General features: G+C 39.6%; 1 protein-coding gene across 10 annotated transcripts in view; it reads right to left on the bottom strand.

Annotated features, from left to right (window-relative positions):
- The window catches only part of NCKAP5 (NCK associated protein 5), a 647,162-nt gene that overhangs the window by 209,821 nt on the left and 413,326 nt on the right, over nucleotides 1-24,015 (bottom strand). For 7 of the 10 annotated variants that reach the window (XM_081870239.1, XM_081870235.1, XM_081870238.1 and 4 more), the window contains one exon: nucleotides 147-237. The exons of 1 other annotated variant lie outside the window; for it this stretch is intronic. In XM_081870239.1, the coding sequence (XP_081726365.1) occupies nucleotides 147-237 (91 nt within the window). Of the gene's footprint in view, nucleotides 1-146; nucleotides 238-2,072; nucleotides 2,112-2,998; nucleotides 3,168-24,015 lie in introns of those variants that run through there. 2 more of the 10 variants (XM_081870242.1, XM_081870243.1) reach the window with 2 other exon arrangements.

Genomic DNA, 24,015 nt, shown 5'->3' on the forward strand with positions numbered 1-24,015 from the left:
CCTCAAATATATTTTTGACAAACATCTGAAGATGAAACTTTGTATCAAAGCCTAAATCATCTGCCTCCAACCATACACATTATATTATCCAATTATTATATCAGTTACCATAAGCGGACAATTGAGCTTACTGATATCAGTATTACCTGATAAGCTTTTATTACAGTAACAGGTTTTTCACTGTTTGCCTCTGGTGATCCTTGACGTTGCAGTAGATTTCTCACCGTTTCTTCCATTCTGTGGACAAGGGGTGGGGGAGAAGGGATAGAATTTGTAATAAATAATCTCATTGTAGAGGGATCATTTAAAGTACTGTTTTTCAGTCAAAGGAAGAACATATTGTTTCATGTCTGTGAATGTACATATGCAGGCACATATCATGCAAAATATGAAACAAATACAGCATTTTTCTTTATTTTTATCATCAATATGCTTCACCCCCTATCCAACAGTGGTGCCCACTAATGGAAAGCAGCTCCAGACCATTGGGAGATCCTCAAGAACCTGGTGGGAAGCAGCATGGGGCTACTCAGAGGGAAGGGAATAGTGTCAAAAAGTAACCATCCTCCCTTCTTCAAAAGCTCAATCATGAGTGCAAGGACACCAGACGGATTCCACCTGAAGTTATGAGCCGTGGGATGTACAGTGGTACCTCGGGTTACATAAGCTTCAGGTTACATACACTTCAGGTTACAGACTCCGCTAATAGAAATAGTACCTCAGGTTAAGAACTTTGCTTCAGGATGAGAACAGAAATCGTGCTCCAGCAGGGCGGCAGGCCCCATTAGCTAAAGTAGTGCTTCAGGTTAAGAACAGTTTCAGGTTGAGAATGGATCTCCGGAACGAATTAAGTACTTAACCCGAGGTACCACTGTAGTTCTTTTGTACAACCAATCACCTCGCTCAAGTTGAGAAACATATTAAAAATTAGAAAGCCGTAATTATAGCAGCTGTTATATGAAGGGTGTAGTGGGGCAGAGGTGCTCACTTGACCTCCTAGTGAAGAATCACTATTATCTACCGGGGGGGGGCAGGGGCAAGGCAAATGCAGCTGCACTCTGGCTATCCTGCTGGTGTACATGCAACATGCCGCCCTCCCCACTGCCTCACCTGTCCCCTCTTCCACCCACTGAGCAGCAACTCACCCACCAGGAGGTTAGGTAAATGCCTCCACCCCACCCACTAATGCAAAATTATTATTTATAAAAGATTCTGCTAGTTTCAGGGGCATTTTTGTGGCAAAGCATAAAACGATGCTCCTAAATGCTCAATACTCCTGAGTATCCCTATCATACAGGGCCAGTGCCATCTATCATTAGGACAACAAAGTTTTTTTCACTATGACTCCATAAACACAAATAAGCACTGGCGAGCTGAACAAGGCACTGAATTGAGGGTTCCTGATTGAAACCCGATACTCTGTTCAGTACTCTACTTGTACTCTGGCTGCCAATACAGAGAACAGAATCAAAAAGTTGAGAGGGAACCCAAGGGTCATCTGGTCCAACTCCCTGCAATGCAGGAATCACAACCAAATAAGCCCTGGCAGATGGCCGTCCAACATCTGTTAAAAAACCTCCACTAAAGGAGTGTCCACCATCTTCCACTGTCAAACATCTCTTACTTTCAGAAAGTTTTTCCTAATGTTTAGTCACAACCTCCTTTGAAATAGAATTTGAAGGTTTTTTTCAAGTGACAAAAACCTTGGAATCACATGTTGGGTCAGACCAGGGTCCATTCATGTCCTCAGAACCTATCAAATCTACACTTCAGGTAAGACCAATCACCCTTTCTATTCTAGAGACAGAAGAGTTCTGCTGCTCACAAGTAGCACACTAAAGTAATGGCCTTCCACTGCTTATTTCCAGCATGCAATATTCTTTGGGAATTTAGGCCTCATCTATCATACCAGTCAGAATTAAATATAGCTACTTTTGATAACATTTGAATTTGTTTAGTGCTTTACATTAAATTGACATTTATCCTGCTTCCCATTGCAAGAAATTCATTCTAATCAGATGTCCAGTGGAAATTGTTATTTTTAGTATAATCATTATTTACGATATGCATACTTTTCATCCGCCCGAATGCAGCTAGTACAGTTACACCATCTGTTGACCAAATGTGAACAAAAATAAACCAAGTATCATCTTCAGTTCAGACAGGAGAACAATTTCTCAGCAGCAGATTGGAATCATTTGTGTTTTATATCTTGACTTTATTCAGAGCCCTTTCTCATTCCAAATCTTTTTCTTCCCTAATATACCCTCCATAAAATAAAATAAAATAAAATAAAATAAAATAAAATAAAATAAAATAAAATAAAATAAAATAAAATAAAATAAAATAAAATAAAATAAAATAAAATAAAATAAAATAAAATACCATGGAGCATACTTCTGCATGTAGCTTCACAAACTTGTATTAAAACGTAATTATATGCTGATTTTCCAACAGCACATTAATACTATTGTAGAGGCTTAAAAGGCACATTAAAACAAGAGTCAGTTCAAGCATGGTAGCAGCTTAACCTTATTAAGCTTGTAGCTGACTGAGGCAAAGCCCCTCTTAACTACTGTGGTTTTTTTTTATGAAGAAAACTTTGACTCTTGGAAACTTACAGGAGTTAAACAGTGAAAGGGTTTATTTTGGTAAAACTAAGGATGTGTCAGGAGATAAAATTATTTCAGTAAACTTATTTATATTAAATTCAGTGGACATTATAGGCTTTGAAACAAGATGATAACTGCACAGCTTCTTTTCACTTCAGTTCCTTAAACTTATTGGTGTCACAGCTTAATACTTTGGTTCTTAAACAAGGTGGTGCTTTCTGTTAGTTTCCAAGCCTTTTATAAATCACAATCCTGAGGCTCCTCTAATAATATAACAGGATCCAGGGGATCACCACACCCCTCCTAACTGGTTGGGGATTCTGCTGTTTTCAGAAACTCACTCCCCTTCTGACTGAAATGAGGCCCAAGTAAGAGTGTTTCCTCACACTTCCACTTTTCCTGTCTCCAGTTCAGCTTCCTAATTTTCTCTTGTCTGAATACTCTTAAAAGACACCCGTCACTGTCTTTCAATCTCTACATGTTTTCCTCAAGAGTGGATTTTACACACAAAGCTCAGGAGCTATCCTCCTGACCAGAACCAAACCCTCCAAATGCCTTTCCTTTTTCCCTCCAAAAGTGCTATCTCCACCTGCCTTTGGCCAGCTGTACCCACAGCTAATCAGAGAGAAGCCCCAGCCCAGCCCCCTGGTGGAATTCCACTGCACTGCACCTACAAACTCTGGCCTAGCTGAGCTTTCTGTCACACTGACATGGCTAATGCTATCATTAGGCCAAGCAAGCAGCCGCCAAGGGTACAGACCGAGGGGCACAGCTTTATACAGATTAGGTTTTTTTTATAAAGTTCTGATAATATTTTGCTTTTATTTTATAAAGAAATTTATTATTTTTGAAGTGCAATGAGGGTTATGTTACTTATTCTTGCAATTTACAATAATTTTAGCAGTTTGAAGTTTTGTGTTTTTCATTTTTTTCTGCCAGACATTTGCTTTTGAAAATTGAAGTTACCAATTTTCTTTTTTTTGGGGGGGGGTGCGTGTGCAAGTAGTTAGGCTTGCCTAGAGTGCAAAATAGCCTGGCACCAGCACTGCTGGTGAAACATTATTTATTTGAGCTGGCAAATCCAAACGAAAGCTGTTCTGACAAACAGAGGTATGGAATTAGCTCCAAAAAGTGCTGGTGCCATTATGTAAGTATGCATAGCATTTACATGAATCATACCTTCATGTAAGTACAGCCTGGCTGCAAACCCATTGTTGGCCCCACAAATTTCAGTTTTGGAGCCACTAACATCTGTACATCATTTTATGTAGACATGAAGCTTCCTTTACTGCCTTCTACTGCAATATAACATTTCCATTAATAGAAGTCAAGGGTTGAGAAACTGGGATCTCTATCTATTGTCGGACTCTCAATTAGCTAGTCATCAGGGGTAATGGCAAATGTAGTTCAGCAATATCTAGAAGGCCACGGGTTTCTCATCCCTGATTCAAGTGATAGCAGAAACATAGGTCATAGAATCACAAAACAGTAGAGTTGGAAAGGATCCCAAGCGTGATATAGTCTAACCCCCTTCAATGCAGATATCCATGTACAAATAATAAACACCAGTGCTTATCTCTATTTTAACTGGCTGCTTTTAACTATGTGTCTTGATTTTAGTGATTGCATGATGCATCCAGATTTGTTTTAATCTGAAATTGCATTTGCAAGAAAGAACAGGTAGTAATTGTTTTAGGTTATTAGAAACTCTTGAATCAATATTCTAGATTGAAGCCAAGAACCCATTTGTAAAACACCAAGTTAAATAAGTGTATGGCACTAACTCTCAGAACAGTATTGCATGTTACAAGTTTTTGACAACAGAAAATTGTGAGTTTTGCTCACTATTACAAAAACAACCACAACACCTCAGAAACTCATTTTCTTTAATGTCTTTTCAGAGATCGATTGTAGCCTCGAACTAGACTGCTCTTTGTTGAATGTACAGATCAGATCCCACCTTATGGCAAAACAACAATTTCTAGAGACAGTGTGAAAAACTAATCCAACTATTAGGAAGTGTTGCTATAACAGAAAACTAAATGTAGGCTTTGTTGTAGTTATTTTTATTGAAAGCATCTGTAGAGGTTGGATTATCCATAATGCTGATTCAGCAATGTAGAAAGATATTACTTTAAATGCTGTAAGATGTTGTGCTCATTTGGGCAGACATGCACATAGGGTATGGACAAAAAGTAAAGCATTAGATTTTTTTGGCAAATTTTATTGAGAGAAACTGGATCAGACTATTTATCCATCTAAATCAAAATTGTCTACTCTGACTTGCAGCGGGTCTCCTGTGTTTAAAGAAGAGAAGGTCTTTTATATCACCTGTTACTGGATACTTGTAAGAAAAGATGCCAAGGATGTGCTCTACCACTAAGCTACAGTCCCATCACTGCAGGAGATGTTCCTTCAGACCATCCTGTGAAGATCCTGGAGGTGGTGTAAAATTTAGGCTTTCTTAGGGTTTTGTCCACAGTGTATGGTTTCACAAATGTATCTGAAGAAGTGTGCATGCACACGAAAGCTCATACCTAGAACTAACTCAGTTGGTCTTTAAGGTGCTACTGGAAGGAATTTTTTTATTTTGTTTTCACAAATGTAATTACTGAAACCTGAGGATTTTGGTTCAATAGGCATCCCCCAAACTCCTACAATAGCACTAGTACATTCAAGTCTGCAAAAGAACATTTTAGTAATATCCATAAGTAACAAAGCAGAATAAACATAAAACCAGAATTGAAGAAGGTTGTAGGCTGCCATAGGACATATAATGAAGGGTAATGGAAGTTGTGCAGAAAGAACTAAATAAAGTGATCAGGTGGAAGAAAAGTAGAACAGAATGCAATTAGCACTCATTCGAACTTGGATCATCCTCACAAATTGGTATTATTCATAGACCATGATGTGCCAAGACAGTCCTTAGAACACATACAACGTACTGCCTTTAAAAAGGAAAGAAAAAAAAAAGATTTCTTATATGTTTACCCATCTGTTCAAAACTTAAACACGTTATAAAACAAATCTGTATAGAAAACCGTCACAGAAATCAATTAAAATATCAAATCAGTGGCAAAATAATATTGTGGTCATATATGGATGAGGGTATTAGAATGAGTGTTTTCTGAACTGGGCCAAGTTTTGTCCACGGCAGACAGACAAACAGGCTTCAGGATCTGTTCTCTATCCCCCCCCCCAAACCCTATTGATATTTCTTTCCTTTTAAATAGAAGAATTTCAAAGTGCTTCCGAAATGAAGGATAAATTCTCCTTTAGTGAGACATTCAGACAACCAAAGGCAATAGAAGTGGTACATGTAGCTGATGACAGATTTGCCCTCAATTAATCTCTACGGCACCCCTGTGAATAGTAGTATAAAAGAACATCTTTAATTCACACATATTACCAGGAAGTTCATTGTGAATTATTGAATTTTGCAAATTAGTAATGTGAGCAAACACAATAAAAGAGGCAAGGATGATCCATCACTAATTCTACTTTGTTCATTTATCTGACAAATGTAATTTGACCATAGTTAATTACTACTATGGTTTGTAAACTTGCAAATGGAGTGAAGAACAGTTGGGGGGGGGAATGATGCCTCACTGACTACAGCATCAGTTTTTAAGTGTTGGCAAATAAATACTTACTTCAAAAGTATGGAGTCATGTGAACATTGTCAATTTTTTGTGTCAAACGAATAAAATAAAGTTTCAAATTAAGGAACTTTACAAAACTACACTAGATCAGTTAAGAAAAAAAACACTCTCTCCCTCATTTAATATGCCTCATTCTAACCTGTTCAATTAATAATTAGGTGTGGCAAAACTCTCTGACCTTCCAAGTGAAGTATGTGCATCCAAAGCATAAAAGACTCATGTGCCATGGTCACATGTGAATATCTATCTGGTATTGTGCAAGCATTTCCTACGAGTCCTGAAAGAATAAAAACTGTAACTGTGCAGGCCTGAGGGGAAGGTAGAAATGAGGAGAAAACCAACAGGGTGGGAGGTGACAGAAGGTTTCATGTTTCTAATTAAATCCAGAAACAGCTAAGTCTTAAGGGCAAAGTTGAAAGAGGATAGGAAAATAATGAGGGACTCTACTTCAATGTCTTCCTTTTGTTATAATTCACAGAAGACAATTTTATATACAGAAGAAACATCTGCACTTGAGCTAAGTTTTGTTGCAGATACACTACGAGAAAATATTATTGTAAACGTTATCTACACAGTACCAATAACCGTGTGTGGTGTTTCACAAACGACCAAGAGAAAAGCAAGTCCAAGCACCAATAAACTTACCATCAAAACCCTTGCACATGGAAAGCAATGAAAGGAGGAGCAGGAGAAGAAGAGATGGAGGCAAATGTAAATACAGAAGGAATATGTGCCCAGATGAGTGCAGTGCTGAGAACGTAAGAGACGGCAAAGACAAGGACTCATGTTGAGTCTGAGATGGCAATGAAGAATCTATATTGAATTTATCAGACAGGCAGCTGAAGAAGCAGGGCTGGATAAATAAGGAAATTTCTGGGGTAATGAGGATAGTGTTGTCATTTTGATGTCACCATTATATTAGTGGTCTGAAAATCCAGGCAACTGATAAGGTAAATCAAGAACAGGGAGGTAATAGGAGAGAGCTACAGAGAGAGAGGGGGGAGAACCTCATTTGCACTATCTAACCACACAACAAAATTGGACAGCTTGGTGAGCAACCATCTCTATGGGCTTAATTATCTGTGTCCTGTTAGGCAGCAGTTGTATCTTTAAAATGATACAACAGATCTTCTATTACTCAGCAATTGAGAATAAGACAATGAAAGTATATCCACAATTAATTAAGTTATCATATTGACTAATTCTAGAATTCCAAGAGGTATACAAATTGCAGAAACATGGAGAACAAAGTATAGGATATGATAATAGTTTTTCTTGTATTTATTCACAAAAACAGACTGAGCACAACTACTTATAAATAATTTGAGTCTAAGATTCTATGAGTAATATTTTATTTTTTAAAATGTCATGGTGCTCAAAGTCTAATGAAAACAGAATACTTGGATTGAAGTATTTGCTCCTGCCAACTCAGGATGGAATATCAATTAAACAATCATTTTATTTTGATTGAGTAATTGATATTCCGTCTTGAGTTAGCAGCAGCAAAGACTGCTGCCACTTCCAGTAGCCTTCTCGGAACTTTGTTTAAGATAAAAAATTATTATCGCATATTTCAATAGATACAAAACAAGGAGACTAACTGCAAAATCGAAGAAGGGGAAATGTAAAAGGCATGAAGACCAAACATTGTCTTAGGCATGCATAACAAAATTGTTTTATATTATTATTATTATATTATATTATATTATATTATATTATATTATATTATATTATATTATATTATTATAGAATAATTGTTTACATAACTTTCTCTGAAATTTCACTTCCCTTTTTCACTCGTATTGAAAATAACTGATGTACAAGTGAATATAAGTAGAGTTGCATTTTGGTTCTGCCCAACTCAGGTCCAAGAATTGCATGTAGGGTTGTGCAGTGGGATTTTCTTGAATAGTTATTTTCACTGAAGCCAAAAACCTATTCTAAAAAGCAACATGGGATAAGAGGCTCAGGTGGACAGGCACTGGTGGAAATTGGAGACCTTCTCCATCAATGTGCCTTCTGTCCACACAAGTGGCTCTTTGGATCAATCCAATGACATCAATAAAAGAAATAAAAAAGTGATTTATGCAATCGTCAATTGGACATGTTCCACTGCTTTCTTCATAGCATTTGGGTCCAAACTCAGTGCTTTTTTTCAGGGGATGCTCAAGGATATGCAGTACTGGCACATCTTTTTTTGCTGTTAAAAAGTGTGGCACTTACTGTAACAACTTCATGAATAGTACCGGCACCTATTTGTCTAGAAAAAAAGCACTGTCCCAACTTATTATGTCAGGTTTGTCCACAGGAACTACAGGACTGACTCAATCTCTACGTTCCTTTAATCTGACTATCACCTTCACTTTTCCCATATGATTCAGTTCCATTTGAAATCTATCTATCTATCTATCTATCTATCTATCTATCTATCTATCTATCTATCTGCCCACCCAAATACATATGTATGCTCCTCTATATCCCTATTCTCTGGATTGTAAATTGTTTTCAACTGATTTAGTAGTGTTTTTATATTGTTGCAACATGCGTTGAATCCTTATGGTGAAGAATGGATAAGAAATCCTATTAATATAATAAAATTAATTATTATTATTGATGATGATGAGGCCTATCTATTACAGGTAGTACCAGTCATTTTATTCTTCTAGACTTTTTCATCTGGTAAACAAACTAGACCTTGAAGAACAACTTTGTAATTGTATAAGCATCCCATTGATCCTCCAGATCAGTTTCTATTAAATTAGGTCTTCTGTATTAAATTTAAATTAGTCGCAGCTTGTATACCCTCTGCAGCTTGCACACTGAAATGCACTACTGGAATTCCAGCTGAGATGCCTTGCCTTTATACCTCCAATTCAGATTACAATTACCAAACAAGTGTGATCTTTTCCCAGAGTATGTAACGTATCTTATATAATGGTGTTATTCAAATTCCAGTAAGTTTGTAAGAAAAAGAAAAAAAAATTGCATTAACCTGTGCCTTCATTTCCATTTTAAAATGAACTATTCTGTGATCATTTACGAGAATTTCCCAGAGAGCTCATCTTTTCAAAGTTGAAAAACGATGTGCGCCAATGAAGAAATCATGTGGATTTTCATATTTCCACCAGTGTATATAGTATATAAACCTTGATATTCTTTTTCTCTCATTTAAACATACTTGGAATTTTTATGCATTCTTTTCCAGATGTTGCACAGCAGGGGTTCCTAAACTGTGGTTCATTCAGGTGTGTTTGTGGATTTGTGATTGGCGATGGTTCATTGCATTGGATATTCATATTGATTTTTAATTGTATTTTTATTGTTTCTTTTACTCCTTGTTTTGTGTTTATTACAGTTTGAACTCTATGGAATTACAATTGCTATAACACAGAGAAAAATCATTAAGTGGTCCACCAAGACTATCTGCAATTTTCAAGTCGTCTATAAGTAAAAAAAAAGTTTGGGAACCATTATATTTATGCCACATTTGGAGATGGCCTTCCGTTCTTTTCTTTTTTAATCTGAATTTTTACTGAAAGTTTTCAGCATAGAACACAATAAAAATCAAACTAATCTAAATAAAAATAGAGAAGAAAGAAGCAAGAAAGAGCGAGAGAAAACAAAGAAAATGGGGGGGGGGGAGAGAGAGAAGTAAAACACAGAGACCTTTATCAGAGATAGATCTTAACCCATATTTCACCCAAAAGGAAATGGACCTTCCCAGCTCTCACATGAGAGCTTCCATTTCTTCTCCCAGATTCCCACCCTGGAAGTTCTTTCCTGCTTCTAGGGAGAACAGGCCTTTTCTATCTCTGCATGTGTCAATTGTGCTACAACTTCCTTGCTCTGAGACTAAGTGACTTTTAGCTGCCACAAATGAGTTGAAGTATACAACAAATGTATTTTACTTAACACAGTGCAACCTACAACTGCTCTTAAAATGGATGCTATCTTAAGTTTCAGTTTTCTGCTGAAATTACATCTCTCTATGCACACACTTATAGAACTCTCACGAGACAATATGACTTCCCACAACATCTTATGAGAGCATTTCCACATTGCCCACTTGAAACTGTGAGCAAGATCTAATGAGAGCATCTCCACCCTGAAATTGTGCAAGTTAAATGTGTGTACTGTCTGTATAGGAAGAACAAAAGTTCTACAAGCGTGTGCATAGAGGGAAAGAGAGTGAAGGCTGGAACGCTATCAACACTACAACACAGGCGAAGTTTGGTAATGCTGAAAAGCCATTCACATTTCAGGAAAGCTCATTTCTCATTGCTTATATAATAGCCGATAAACCTCTGATAAACTTCTGAGGAACCCTAGGATTCCTGTAAACACAATTTGAAAATGGCTGCCACAGAGTAAGAGAGACGTAAACTTCAAACAATAAAACAAATGTAAGAATTTTAAGGAGGCAGGAATGATAATATGTGTGGACTGGAGAAGATAAGAGTTGAAAGGAGAGGGCATTTTTAAGAAGACAAAGAGGATATAGCATCATAGGACAGGGCTCTAGCTACGTAACAGGACAAAATGAAAGAAGGCAGTCGCTGCTCATGCACCAAAACATTTTATTTCAGTACATTTCCTCCCCAATAAAAGGTGGGAATAAAAGGCAGAGAAACCACAGAGGATGACTTGTAAGAAAAGCCAGGGTGAAGGAGGGGTGAGACATAATGGTAGTCCTATAGTAAGAGTCACACGACCCCTTACTTACCCCTGCCTCCGCCACTTGTACTCCACATCTATCTTCAACACAGTCAGAGGTACATTTTCAAGCCACTGTGTGGGTTTTTAGCTATAAAGCTCCCATTGAGCTTAATGGGAATCCTGTGGCTAAAACCCCATGCTAACCTTTGAAAATGTACTCCAAAGTGTCTAAATAATGTACTATTTGAACATTATCCTGTTAAGTTGTGATATGATGTGACTGAAGTAAAACAGGATTTTAATTTTTTTTAAAGCCATATGTTTTTAATACTGCACACATAGCAGGGGTCTCTAAAATGCTTACCTGAAGGTGAATTTATTTTTTGCTTACAAATATTTTGCAACATTTTGCTGGCAGGAAAGGCTGTTTGCTCCCGTTCTTTTTAATTTTATTTTTAAAATACGAACCCTTGGTTTGCATAATCACTACCACAAGGCTGCAGAAAATCATCGGTAAGCCTCTTCTCTCAAGTGGCAGGCACTATTTTATTAATCATAACTGATTCACCTATAAGATAATCTAGTAAATATGAACTGGCATTGTTTATTAATAGTTTTAATATTCAGTGATCCAGCACACTGAAACTCAAGCCCTATTCAGGAATTACTCCAAAAGTGGAAATGGCAAAGGTAAGGGGTGGGGGCAGCCACCATCATCCACATTCTTGTTTGTTCCACCCCAGACCTTCCTGCATTGAGCACAAAGAGCTGAAGCACCTGTTCAATGCAGGAAAGCTGGGTTGTAACAGACGGTGGTGGGCACATTGTTCCACAGCTTCTCTGTGTGTTCTTTTCACACAGTTTTAACAGATCTACAGTAGGCTTCTGTAAATGGTTTCAAAGTGGGCTGCTATTGGTCACTATACAACACTAGCTTGAGCAAGGAGTAAAATAAATACTGGAACCTAATTTTAAGAAGATGATGCCCACTTAAGTTCAAATGTTATCTACCCTGCTTGCTCAATTTTTTTCACTATCACAGCCGTCACTCAATCTGTACACTTGCTTACATCTATAATTACTGTTCCCAGGAACAGCCTTAACACACTTTTAGGAGGAAAGGGAGGAGAACAGATATCCCTCTAAAAGCAGCAGCATCCGACAAGGTATGCATCAGCAAAATAGGCAAATCAAGGAGAACACAATTTATAGAATGGCAGAGAACCTCATATACTGATATACACATCACAACGTTATATGTGACTTACTATTTATTTTCTATGCAAAGCAAAATATTAAATTAAATTAAATTCTTAAAATCATTTGAAGACTTGAGGAAGATTTGAACATCAGGGTAAGGCAATCGTTGCCAAATGGATTGATCTGCCCTATCCTCCACCTGCACACTGTTTCAGGAATTCTCCCAACATACACATACCGAACCATTTAGGGAGGGCGAGGGGAAAGTCCTGTTGCACAAGTGGAAGCCCTTTTTGCAGGGTTTCCACTAACAAGACTCATTAGTTGAATCCTATCCCTGAAGTCCATGGCACCAGCTGAATATTAACACACAGCTGTTTCATTCACTGTTTCGTATAAATTCTTCAAATATGGAGGTTCACTGCTCATTTGCTCTCTTTCAATTTATTTTGTTTTATATTCTCTGTTCAGAAATTATAATTATAATGATTAGAAAAGAGACTGTGAACTTGTAAATTCTAGTCCTTTAGCTACTGGCACAAGACCTAATCTAACTTACAGCCGTCTTAGGACTGTTACTAGTCTTGAGGTATGTGCAGATAATAGCAGGATATCACCATTTTACTGTTTGAATCATGGGGTGCTTCTTACTAAATTGTGCTAAAGCAGAGGTAGGGAACCTGTGGTCCTCCAGATGCTGTTTGACTACAACTCCGATCATCTTTAGTCAGCATGGCTCATAGCTGGAGGTGGTAGTTGTAGTCCAGCAACATCTGTAGAGACACAGGATGCCCATACCTATGCTAAGGGAACTTTTTGAAACTAATGAACATTGGTTTATGCTAACCAACCTTTTATGCAACCTTTTATGTTAGCCAAGCTTTTTTTAACCATCCAACTTTTACGTTCTTAGATGAAGAGGTGGGCAGATTTAAAACACACACACAAAAAAAAGTACCGTATTTTTCGCACCATAACACGCACCCGACCATAACACGCACATAGTTTTTAGAGGAGGAAAACAAGAAAAAAAATATTCTAAACGAAACAGTGGATGTATGATTTTTGTGGTTCATGCTGTGGCCACAGACATGTGATCTGACGGTGAATTTGGGGTAGCCCAATGCAAAAATCTTGAGGATCCATGTGGATCCGTGCTTTGTAACCACGTTTTTGCACCACTGCGGCCCCAGGCAACAGTGGGTGTGTGATTTTTTTGGTGCAAGCTGTAGCCATGGACATGCTATGTGATCTGATGGTGAATTTGGGGTGACCCAGTGCAAAAATCCTGAGGATCCATGTGGATCCGTGCTTTGTAACCACGTTTTAAGTGGGGAGGGAAGGAAAAGCACTCAAGGGACAAGGTGCACGCGTGGGGTGGGTGGAGAAGGATGCTGTTAATAATGCAGAAGAGGGGTATAAGAGAAGGCTCCTATCCTCTTCCGCTTTGCTCCTTTAAAGGCTCTGCTTCTCTCCCTCTTCCCCAGCTCGCTGAAAAACTTTGCTGCTATTTAGCCCGCTGAGTGGGGAGGAGAAGGGACAGAGAGCCTGCTTGCGAAAAAATTTGCTGCTATTTAGCGAGCTATTCTCTCCCTCCTCCCCAGCTCGCTGAAAAAAACAGCTCCCTCCTCCCGGCTCGCTGAAAAACTTTGCTACTATTTAGCCCGCTGAGTGGGGAGGAGAAGGGACAGAGAGCCTGCTTGCGAAAAAATTTGCTGCTATTTAGCGAGCTATTCTCTCCCTCCTCCCCAGCTCGCTGAAAAAAACAGCTCCCTCCTCCCGGCTCGCTGAAAAACTTTGCTACTATTTAGCCAGCTGAGTGGGGAGGAGAAGGGACAGAGAGCCTGCTTGCGAAAAAATTTGCTGCTATTTAGCGAGCTGTTCTCTCCCTCCTCCCTGGCTCACTGAAAAAAACAGCTCCGGACTCGTGTAAGCGGCTCCTCTCCTCTCCCGCTTTGCTCCTTTGCAGAAGCAGGCTCTCTGTCCCTCTCTCCTCCCCACTCAGCGGCTCTTCTCCCGCTTTGCTGTTTCAAAGCGAGCCACGGAGGAGGGAAGGAAGGGGAACCATGGATCCTCTGCTGACTGCAGCAGATCCCCCCGCCATCCGTAGGCATTCGCTCCATAACACGCACAGACATTTCCCATTACTTTCTAGGCGGAAAAAAGTGAGTGTTATGGTGCGAAAAATACGGTATATAGAAATTCTTACATTGTTCTTACATTGCAGACTTTATATTGATTAAACTCAAAATAAATATTTTATTTGTGAATGATAGGTATATCAATAGTTATTAGCCTGAATGCGTCTGGCTGACACCAGCTTAAATTAGGATTCTGGACTAGATGGATCCCTGGTTTGATCTAACGTGCCTCTTCTTACATTTTTACATGTTATTTAAGATGATGAATCTTTCTTCCTGGAATTTCCTTTCAGTAAAGCATGGCTACAGTTTAGAAGTCATTCATCAGCAGTTTAAAATAAATGGGTTCTCAAATAACAACAAAATTGTGTTCTGCTCAAAGTATGCATTGACTGAGGAAGACAGAACAGAATTCACTACTGAAGCAGAACACGTCTCAGTATAGGCAAACTGGTTAAAAAGCCAATCCTTTGCCTAGGGAAAGCTTATTTGGTGGTGCTGATAGTATTGGCAGCGGAAGTCGCAGCAGCACTGTGATCCAGTGCCAACCCACAATTTAATTTCCTGCAATGCCTTGGAACAGTGCCTGTTGGAGGGTCAAGTGAATGCGTCAGTGGTGGGCTCAGCTGAGGCACTTGAGCTGTAGTAGTTTCTGAGGATGCCACATGTTGATGCTAGGTTTAACTGTGCTGCTTTATATGTCAACTTTGGCAAACTAATAGCTGAACAGACATTTATGGGAAGCTTATTTGGAATAGAAAAAAGAGCGATTTGAAAATAAGACAAGATTATTTCTAAATAACTTTTTTTCACTCCTAATTAACATCATAATTTGGTTTCCGTTTCCTTTTTCAATGTGAAAAACAGTATTTTCAATGTATAATGTCAGGACTAGAATGAAATAAAGGAACTACATGCGTGGTCTGCCAGAAACTTGCTGTGAACCAAAATGATCTTACTTTCTATTGAAGAACAGCAACTGTCACACATGTCAAGTCTATAATCCAAACAAACCTAATCCTTTTCCATACAATCTTTTCTACATTCCTATAGCATATTGTATGCTTCAGTAATTCTTTGGTATGGTGACTCTACTTCTTCAACTCCAAATCTAAACACTCTGACTACAGTGCTAAAATTCACTAATGTGGTGTCTGGATCTCTCTCTCGTAGAGTCAGGTTATCCCATTAATTTTTGCCCAAACACCTATAACTCCCAAAGTGCATTTTAGTACTTGTAAGTGCAGCAGTTTTATACTAGAGCTGCTAAAATGAAAACTAAGGGGGAAGGCCTGGCTGTGTGTGCACAGACATACACATACACGCTTTGGCAAGGTGGTTCTGAAGTTGAAATAAGACACTGATTTCAAGAGAACCTATTTCTATGCAGTGTGTTGAGCTCAGTCTGAAAAAATACTGCTATTATACATTGAAATTTAAATAAAATTAAACATAGAATTTTTGCATTGCTCACTGTTGGGTGAAACAACTTCTGCAGGCAATTTCTCTCCTGAGTGTAAGTTTAAATGCCAGCTCACAAGAATAATTCACACTGAAGTAAATACATAATTGTAAATAAGTCTTTCAGATCAATACAGATGCTCTCTCTGGGCTTCAAATTGTCTTGTAAAATTATTTGTGCATAATGAACACTTTTCTGAATTGCTACACGTTCTTATTTATCAAAAATACATGAATATAGATCATTTGAATATTAACAATGAAAAGCAAATCCATTAGATTTCTGAAGGCTCCAAGGGAATTTCCCAATTACATGGCTGCTGCTGCCAAGGCCCGACTTTCCCAATGGAAGAGGAAGAGGGTAGAGGCCACTGACAGGATTGCTCATTGTTTTCATACAAAATCAGCACAGAAACAACCCCCTCCAGCCCTAACCTAGCAGAGCTCTTAAAATAGTAAACTGCTTGGTCCAGACAGATCAGTCAATAAATAACCTGTTGTAAGATTTGTGAAGGATATTTGTGGCATTGAGGCCAATGTGCCCTCTTGATCCTTGCCCATCATGCCTGATAAAATCTAGCATGAGAGGAATGACTGGATGGGTGTGGGGAGTGGTTATATTGTGAAGGAGTTTGAAAGAGGAGGCAATGCTGCTCCCATAGATTTTAGAAAACTACGATCCAGTATCTAATATTCTTTTCCTTGGCAAGGTGATCAAGAGGGTGGTGGCCAGCCAGCAGCAAGTATGCCTGGGCAAAATCAAGTAAGTTCCACTGTAGTCTCTCCAACTCTTATCTCTCCATTTCATTGCTACCAGGAGAGGCTGTGAAGGTGTTGGACTGGTGTCTGGAAACAGTGATGGGCTGGATCAAGGCTAATAAATTGAGGCTTAATCCTGATAAGACAGAGGTCCTGTGGTTGGGTGGTACCCGGGGGTACAACCTGTTATCTGAGTTGTATTCCCCCTTAAGCGGCAGGTTCATCGTATGGGACTACTCCTGGTTTCCAATTTCTTGCTGGAGTTTCAAGGAACTTCTATGGCTAGGAGCACTGATACCCATATTAGGCTGGTTCCTAGATTGGTATAGGTTGGTCTCAGTAGTCCATGCTCTCATCTGAAGTTGGTTTAAAATCCTGGCTTGTTCCGAACATGGTAACCATACTTTTCCAAGACATATATAATAAGTTGTTATGGTTTATTGAAGATGTCCTAGTTTAATTATGATATACTGAGAAGGAAGGAGTAAAGGAGCTATATGCACAATAAAATTTTAGTTTACTAAACTGAGATGTGATAATCTGAAGTAGTTCAGTATGGCTAAACAAGCTCTTGATCTGACAAAAGATGTGAGATCCAATTCTTTCCAAATATTCCAGTCAAAATGTAATTTGATGGAGAAAGCCATCATTTATGAAAATAGCTGCCTGTTATAACTGCATGCTACACTTATTACATGTGCATCAAAACCAAAATGAAATGTTTGGCAACGGTCCTGCCTCTCAAAGAAATTCTAAGAACACATTTTCCCAAATAAGAACGTGCACCTAACAAATCACCTAACAAAAACTGTTTTTTTAAAAAAACTGTTAAAGAACAACAACCCAATCACCTAACAAAAACTGTTTTGGACATCTTTATGAAATTAGATCAGTATTCCTAAAATCCTGAACATTAAAAAAAAAAGTCTGATTTATGGCACAATTTTCATAAAATAAATGGTAGGATGCCAAAGGTTGCAGGCAGCTTTACCTGCAGCAATTGCATGTTGATTGCCCTCTTAGAAAACAAAGTCCAGCAACTGGAGGAATGTGTAGCTACGCTCCAAAGAATTAGAGAGCTGCAGCTCTTCTTGGAAGCAACAGAGCACACCGTCTCCACCAAGGAGGAGACAGGGGACTCCCCTGAGAAGGAGGCTAGTTCACCAACACAGGAGCCAGATATATGGAGAAACGTGACTCAAAGAAGTAGGAGGCCCAGGGTTCGCTCTGATTGTTTAGAAATACACAATCACTTTGAGGTCCTCTCCCCTAGCATGGAAGACGAAGAGCAGACTCCATTTGAGGATCTCTCCCTCATTACAGTCGATCAGGTATATGAAGACGAGCAGCAAAGTCAGTCCTCAGGGAATGTGCAGGCGACCTTGGAACGGACAGCTCACGGAAGAACCCCGACCAGACCTAAGAGGAGGCGTGTAGTGGTGATAGGGGATTCCCTACTGAGGAGAACAGAAGCAGTGATCTGTGGGCCTGACAAGATGTCTCGGGAAGTGTGCTGTCTCCCCGGGGCTAAGATCCAAGATGTAACTGAACGACTGCAAGGAATCATAAAACCCACTGACAAATACCCCTTCCTCTTGGTTCATGTGGGAACCAACGACACTGCAAGCAATAGCCTCCAGAAGATCAAAAGAGACTACGAGGCTCTGGGCAGGAAATTGAAGCAATTAAATGCACAAATTGTCATCTCATCTGTCCTCCCAGTTGAACGACGTGGCCCAGGGAGAGAGGGAAAAATAGTGGAAGTGAACAGCTGGCTTCGCAAATGGTGTAAACAGGAACGGTTTGGATTCTTAGATCACCGACTGCAGTTTCTTGAAGATGGACTTCTGGCAAGCGATGGGCTGCACCTCACAACGGTTGGGAGGAATGTTTTTGCCAAAAATCTCAGAAACCTCATCAGGAGGGCTTTAAACTGACTAATGTGGGGGAGGGAGACAGTGCTCCTGAAGGCAGGAGTCTATCAATTGATGAAGATGATCATCCAAATGTCATAGACCAAATGGAGCAAACAGCACGCAGACCTAGTGGTGGGAGGAAAAAATCCTTAAATAAGAGACACGGGGGAATGATTAATGGACTTCAATGTCTGTACACTAATGCGCAAAGCATGGGAAATAAACAAGATGAGCTTGAGCTCTTGGTACAGCAAGCTAAATATGACATAATAGGCATCTGAAACCTGGTGGGATAAGTCCCACGATTGGAATGTAATAATGGAGGGATACAATCTATTTCAGAGAAACAGACCAGACAAGAAAGGAGGAGGAGTGGCGTTATATGTCAGGGTTGTGTATACCTGTGAAGAGATCCAAGATTTAGAACCTCAAAGCCAAAGTGAGAGCATTTGGGTCAAAATTAAGGGAGAGAAGAATAACAGTGACCTCATTGTGGGAGTTTACTATAGATCCCCAAGCCAAATGGAGGACATAGATGATGCCTTCCTGGAACAGATGGCCAAGCATGCAAAAGGAAGGGAGATAGTAGTAATGGGGGACTTCAATTACCCGGATATTTGTTGGATGTCAAACTCAGCCAAGAGCATAAGGTCAAACAGTTTCCTCACTGGCCTTGCAGACAACTTCATTGTCCAGAAAGTGGGAGAAGCAACAAGAGGAACAGCCATTTTAGATCTGGTCCTAACCAATGTTGATGACCTGGTTAGTGGGGTAGAAGTGGAAGGATCATTAGGCGCGAGTGATCATGCTCTTCTGAAGTTTACTATACAGCGGAAACGAGCAGCCAAGCATAGTAGGACTCAATTTCTTGACTTTAAGAAAGCCGACTTCATAAAACTTAGGGAAGTGCTGGGTGAGATCCCATGGACAGTAATACTAAAAGGAAAGGGAGTTCATGATGGCTGGGAGTTTGTTAAGAGGGAGATAGTAAAAGTACAACTTCAGGCAATACCAATGAGACGGAAACATGGAAGGTGCCTAAAGAAGCCAGGGTGGCTATCTAAAGAACTTTTAACTGAGTTAAGATTAAAAAAGGATGTGTACAAAAAATGGAAAAGGGGGGAAACCACCAAAGAGGAATTCAAACAAATAGCCAGCACGTGTAAACACAAAGTCAGAAAAGCTAAAGCACAGAATGAACTCAGGCTTGCTAGAGAGGTTAAAAGCAACAAAAAAGGCTTTTATGGGTATGTTCGTAGCAAAAGGAAGAACAAAGAAACAGTGGGGTCACTCAGAGGAGAAGATGGTGAAATGCAAACAGGGGACACAGAAAGGGCTGAACTCCTCAATGCCTTCTTTGCCTCAGTCTTCTCCAATAAAGAAAACAATGCCCGACCTGAAGAATTTGGAGCAAATGATTCAGCAGAGGAAACACAGCCCAGAATAACTAAGGAGATAGTACAAGAATACTTGGCTAGTTTAGATGTATTCAAGTCTCCAGGGCCAGATGAACTGCATCCAAGAGTATTAAAAGAACTGGCAGATGTGATCTCAGAACCACTGGCAGTCATCTTTGAGAATTCCTGGAGAACAGGCGAAGTCCCGGCAGACTGGAGGAGGGCAAATGTTGTCCCTATTTTCAAAAAGGGGAAAAGAGAGGACCCAAATAATTACCGCCCAGTCAGTCTGATATCGATACCAGGGAAGATTCTGGAGCAGATCATTAAGCAAACAGTCTGTGAGCACCTAGAAAGGAATACTGTGATCACCAATAGTCAGCATGGATTTCTGAAAAATAAGTCATGTCAGACTAACCTGATCTCGTTTTTTGACAGAATTACAAGCCTGGTAGATGAAGGGAAAGCAGTGGATGTAGCCTACCTTGATTTCAGCAAGGCATTTGACAAGGTGCCCCATGATATTCTTGTAAAGAAGCTGGTAAAATGCGGACTTGACTATGCTACCACTCAGTGGATTTGTAACTGGCTGGCTGACCGAACCCAAAGGGTGCTCATCAATGGTTCCTCTTCATCCTGGAGAAGAGTGACTAGTGGGGTGCCACAGGGTTCTGTCTTGGGCCCGGTCTTATTCAACATCTTTATCAACGACTTGGATGATGGACTCAAGGGCATCCTGATCAAATTTGCAGATGACACCAAACTGGGAGGGGTGGCTAACACCCCAGAGGACAGGATCACACTTCAAAACGACCTTGACAGATTAGAGAACTGGGCCAAAACAAACAAGATGAATTTTAATAGGGAGAAATGTAAAGTATTGCACTTGGGCAAAAAAAATGAGAGGCACAAATACAAGATGGGTGACACCTGGCTTGAGAGCAGTACATGTGAAAAGGATCTAGGAGTCTTGGTTGACCGCAAACTTGACATGAGCCAACAGAGTGATGCGGCAGCTAAAAAAGCCAATGCAATTCTGGGCTGCATCAATAGGAGTATAGCATCTAGATCAAGGGAAGTAATAGTGCCACTGTATTCTGCTCTGGTCAGACCTCACCTGGAGTACTGTGTCCAGTTCTGGGCACCACAGTTCAAGAAGGACACTGACAAACTGGAACGTGTCCAGAGGAAGGCAACCAAAATGGTCAAAGGCCTGGAAACGATGCCTTATGAGGAACGGCTAAGGGAGCTGGGCATGTTTAGCCTGGAGAAGAGGAGGTTAAGGGGTGATATGATAGCCATGTTCAAATATATAAAAGGATGTCACACAGAGGAGGGAGAAAGGTTGTTTTCTGCTGCTCCAGAGAAGCGGACACGGAGCAATGGATCCAAACTACAAGAAAGAAGATTCCACCTAAACATTAGGAAGAACTTCCTGACAGTAAGAGCTGTTTGACAGTGGAATTTGCTGCCAAGGAGTGTGGTGGAGTCTCCTTCTTTGGAGGTCTTTAAGCAGAGGCTTGACGACCATATGTCAGGAGTGCTCTGATGGTGTTTCCTGCTTGGCAGGGGGTTGGACTCGATGGCCCTTGTGGTCTCTTCCAACTCTATGATTCTATGATTCTATGAAAATGCAAATGTGGGAGCCAAAAATGTTCAATGCAAAACAGATCAAGTTTATAACCAATTCACTTTAAGCCAATATATCCCAAGCATTGAGAACTGATATGCAAGAACAGTTAACATGATTTAATACACATTAATAATTCACATCATCTAGCTAATTTGAAATTTGCCACAGAGTATATTTGTCTGCTTTGGACAGGCACACATGAGTTAATCTATTTTGTCTCATGTTTCCTTTTGTTTTCTCTACAATCTAAGCCCTAGAATACCAGTGCTCATAATTTATGGAGATAATACCTCAAGAATGTCCCCCACTTTTCTGTTATTATTCCATTATTTCTCATCACAGATGTTTTGTATATGTTCATAAAAGGCACATTATAATACAAGACTGATCAAGCATACATCTTCCTGAAACGATAACTTGATTTGACTACACTTCACATAAAAATGATTGCAGGTCTGAAAAACAGCTACATCTTGTTCTATTCCGACTTCCTTAAAATATATCTTCCTGAGAGGTTTTCAGATTCTACATTATCATTATGATAAATTGTGTTAAAGGGAAATCTCCTTTTTGGTTAAGGCATAAAATAGTTTCCAATATTGCACCATATTATTGCCTCCATGTGACATCTGATAAAGGAACACATGTTTCACTTAAGATACTGCAAATGTTATGTAATGGGTATGAGCAACAAGAATAGTCAATATTTTTTAAAGAACTGCAAACTTCCTATAAAGGAACTGTGAAGTACTGACCCTGTGGAATCCAAAGCTGGGTTCTTCTGTAAGTACAGCCCTAGTGCACCAGACCAAAGGGTCACCTAGGCCAGCTCTCATAGAAGCCAACACTGTTGAGAGACTATGAGGTTAAGCAGTATACAAATGGTTGAAATAAATAAATAAAAACAGAAGCCTACAGGAAGCTGGCAAGCAGGACCTGAGCACAACAACACTCTCCTCACTTGTGAATCCTATCAGCCCTTATTCAGAGGCATACTACCTCCACTCTGGCAAAGAAGACTTCCATCTCTCCATCAGCAAAGATTGACATAAACAGGTGGCAAAATATGCCTTTAGTGTTCTTTCACTCTGGCCTAATTGATCCCTGGCCCAGGGTGGCCATGTGTCCTACTGTACAAAGGATAAATTCCTTCCAGTAGCACCTTAAAGACCAACTAAGTCAGTTCTTGGTATGAGCTTTCGTGTGCATGCACACTTCTTCAGATACCTTTTCGTGTGCATGCACACGAAAGCTCATACCAAGAACTGACTTAGTTGGTCTTTAAGGTGCTACTGGAAGGAATTTGTTTTGTTTTGACTATGGCAGACCAACACGGCTACCTATCTGTAACTGTACAAAGGATAGTCCTTTATCTGTAGGGCTGTCATAGGACAGCTGGCCATTTGAAGGGTGTCTGATTCCAGCCTGGTTTAAAGATATAGAAGCATAGCTGTCAACTTTCAGATTTGAAAATAAGGGATCAGCAGTCTCACCTATCCCGGGGACAGTCTACGGGATATCTAACAATCCGGGATAGCAGTGAGAAATGGCGCTGGAATAAGGGAATTTCCTGCAAAAAAAGGGAAGGTTGACAGCTTTGATAAGAAGGGGTGTGGAGTTGCCTGTAAATACTTAGGCACCAGGACAGCAGCAAACTCTACAGGCACATGGGGCTTGCTGAGCTCCAGCAAGGTGGCTGCATCATGTGTCCTCAAAACCCGTTTCTTGAAAAGGGGAGGATGACAAACCAGTACCTCATTTCAACAGATTATCAGACTTGGATACTGTTTGTAACCCAACTTTATATTCTGTCAGGAGTGAAATTTTCCTTAAGTGTCCTGTGCTATATATTGCTCTTAGCACCTACCAAGTTAAGACCTGAGACTCATTCTCAGATACATGGCCAATTCAAATGTTTGCAACTCAAGTAGCACACTCCTCAAGTCTTTTTAAAATAAGTAGTCAATATGAAATATTAAGGAAATTTTAAAAAGATACAAATTAAAATGATATAATAACACAAATGTAAATTCTGAAGGAAACTAAAACAACCTCAGCATGGATACCTCATGCTTTAGTCCGAAAAAGATTAGAAACAATGACATTCAGAACTGCAACCCAAACTGCCCACAGGCCTTTTCCGTGTTCTAAATAGCTACCTAAAGAAATTGTCAAGCTAGTAATTGTGTGAAACTTCTGCTCAATGACCCATCAGATGAGAAAATAAAAGATCAAGAATAAATGCTTTGCTGAGCCATGAGGATTACCTGCAGCAAAAAACAAAACAAAACTTGTTGCTAGTGATTTATGGGCTTAAAGATTTATTTTGAACAGGTGTCTGTTGTTTGAAAGGGCATGCCACTGCTCCAAAGGTAGCTGGCAACTACTGCTGCTTAAAATGGATTTTCCTTTTAATATAAATGGAACAACTGAATGAATACCAAGTTGCATATGAGGAAAATCTGTAAGTGAATCAGAAGTGCACAAGCCATGTTTAATTCAGCTAAATAATTTAAAATGCTATTTCCATGGGATGGTTCCATACAATGTAGTCAGGTCATCTTCTAAATAAAAGCGT

This window comes from Podarcis erhardii (genome assembly GCF_964252035.2).
Source record: "Podarcis erhardii genome assembly, chromosome: 1".
In the NCBI taxonomy this organism is placed as follows: Eukaryota; Metazoa; Chordata; class Lepidosauria; order Squamata; family Lacertidae; genus Podarcis; species Podarcis erhardii.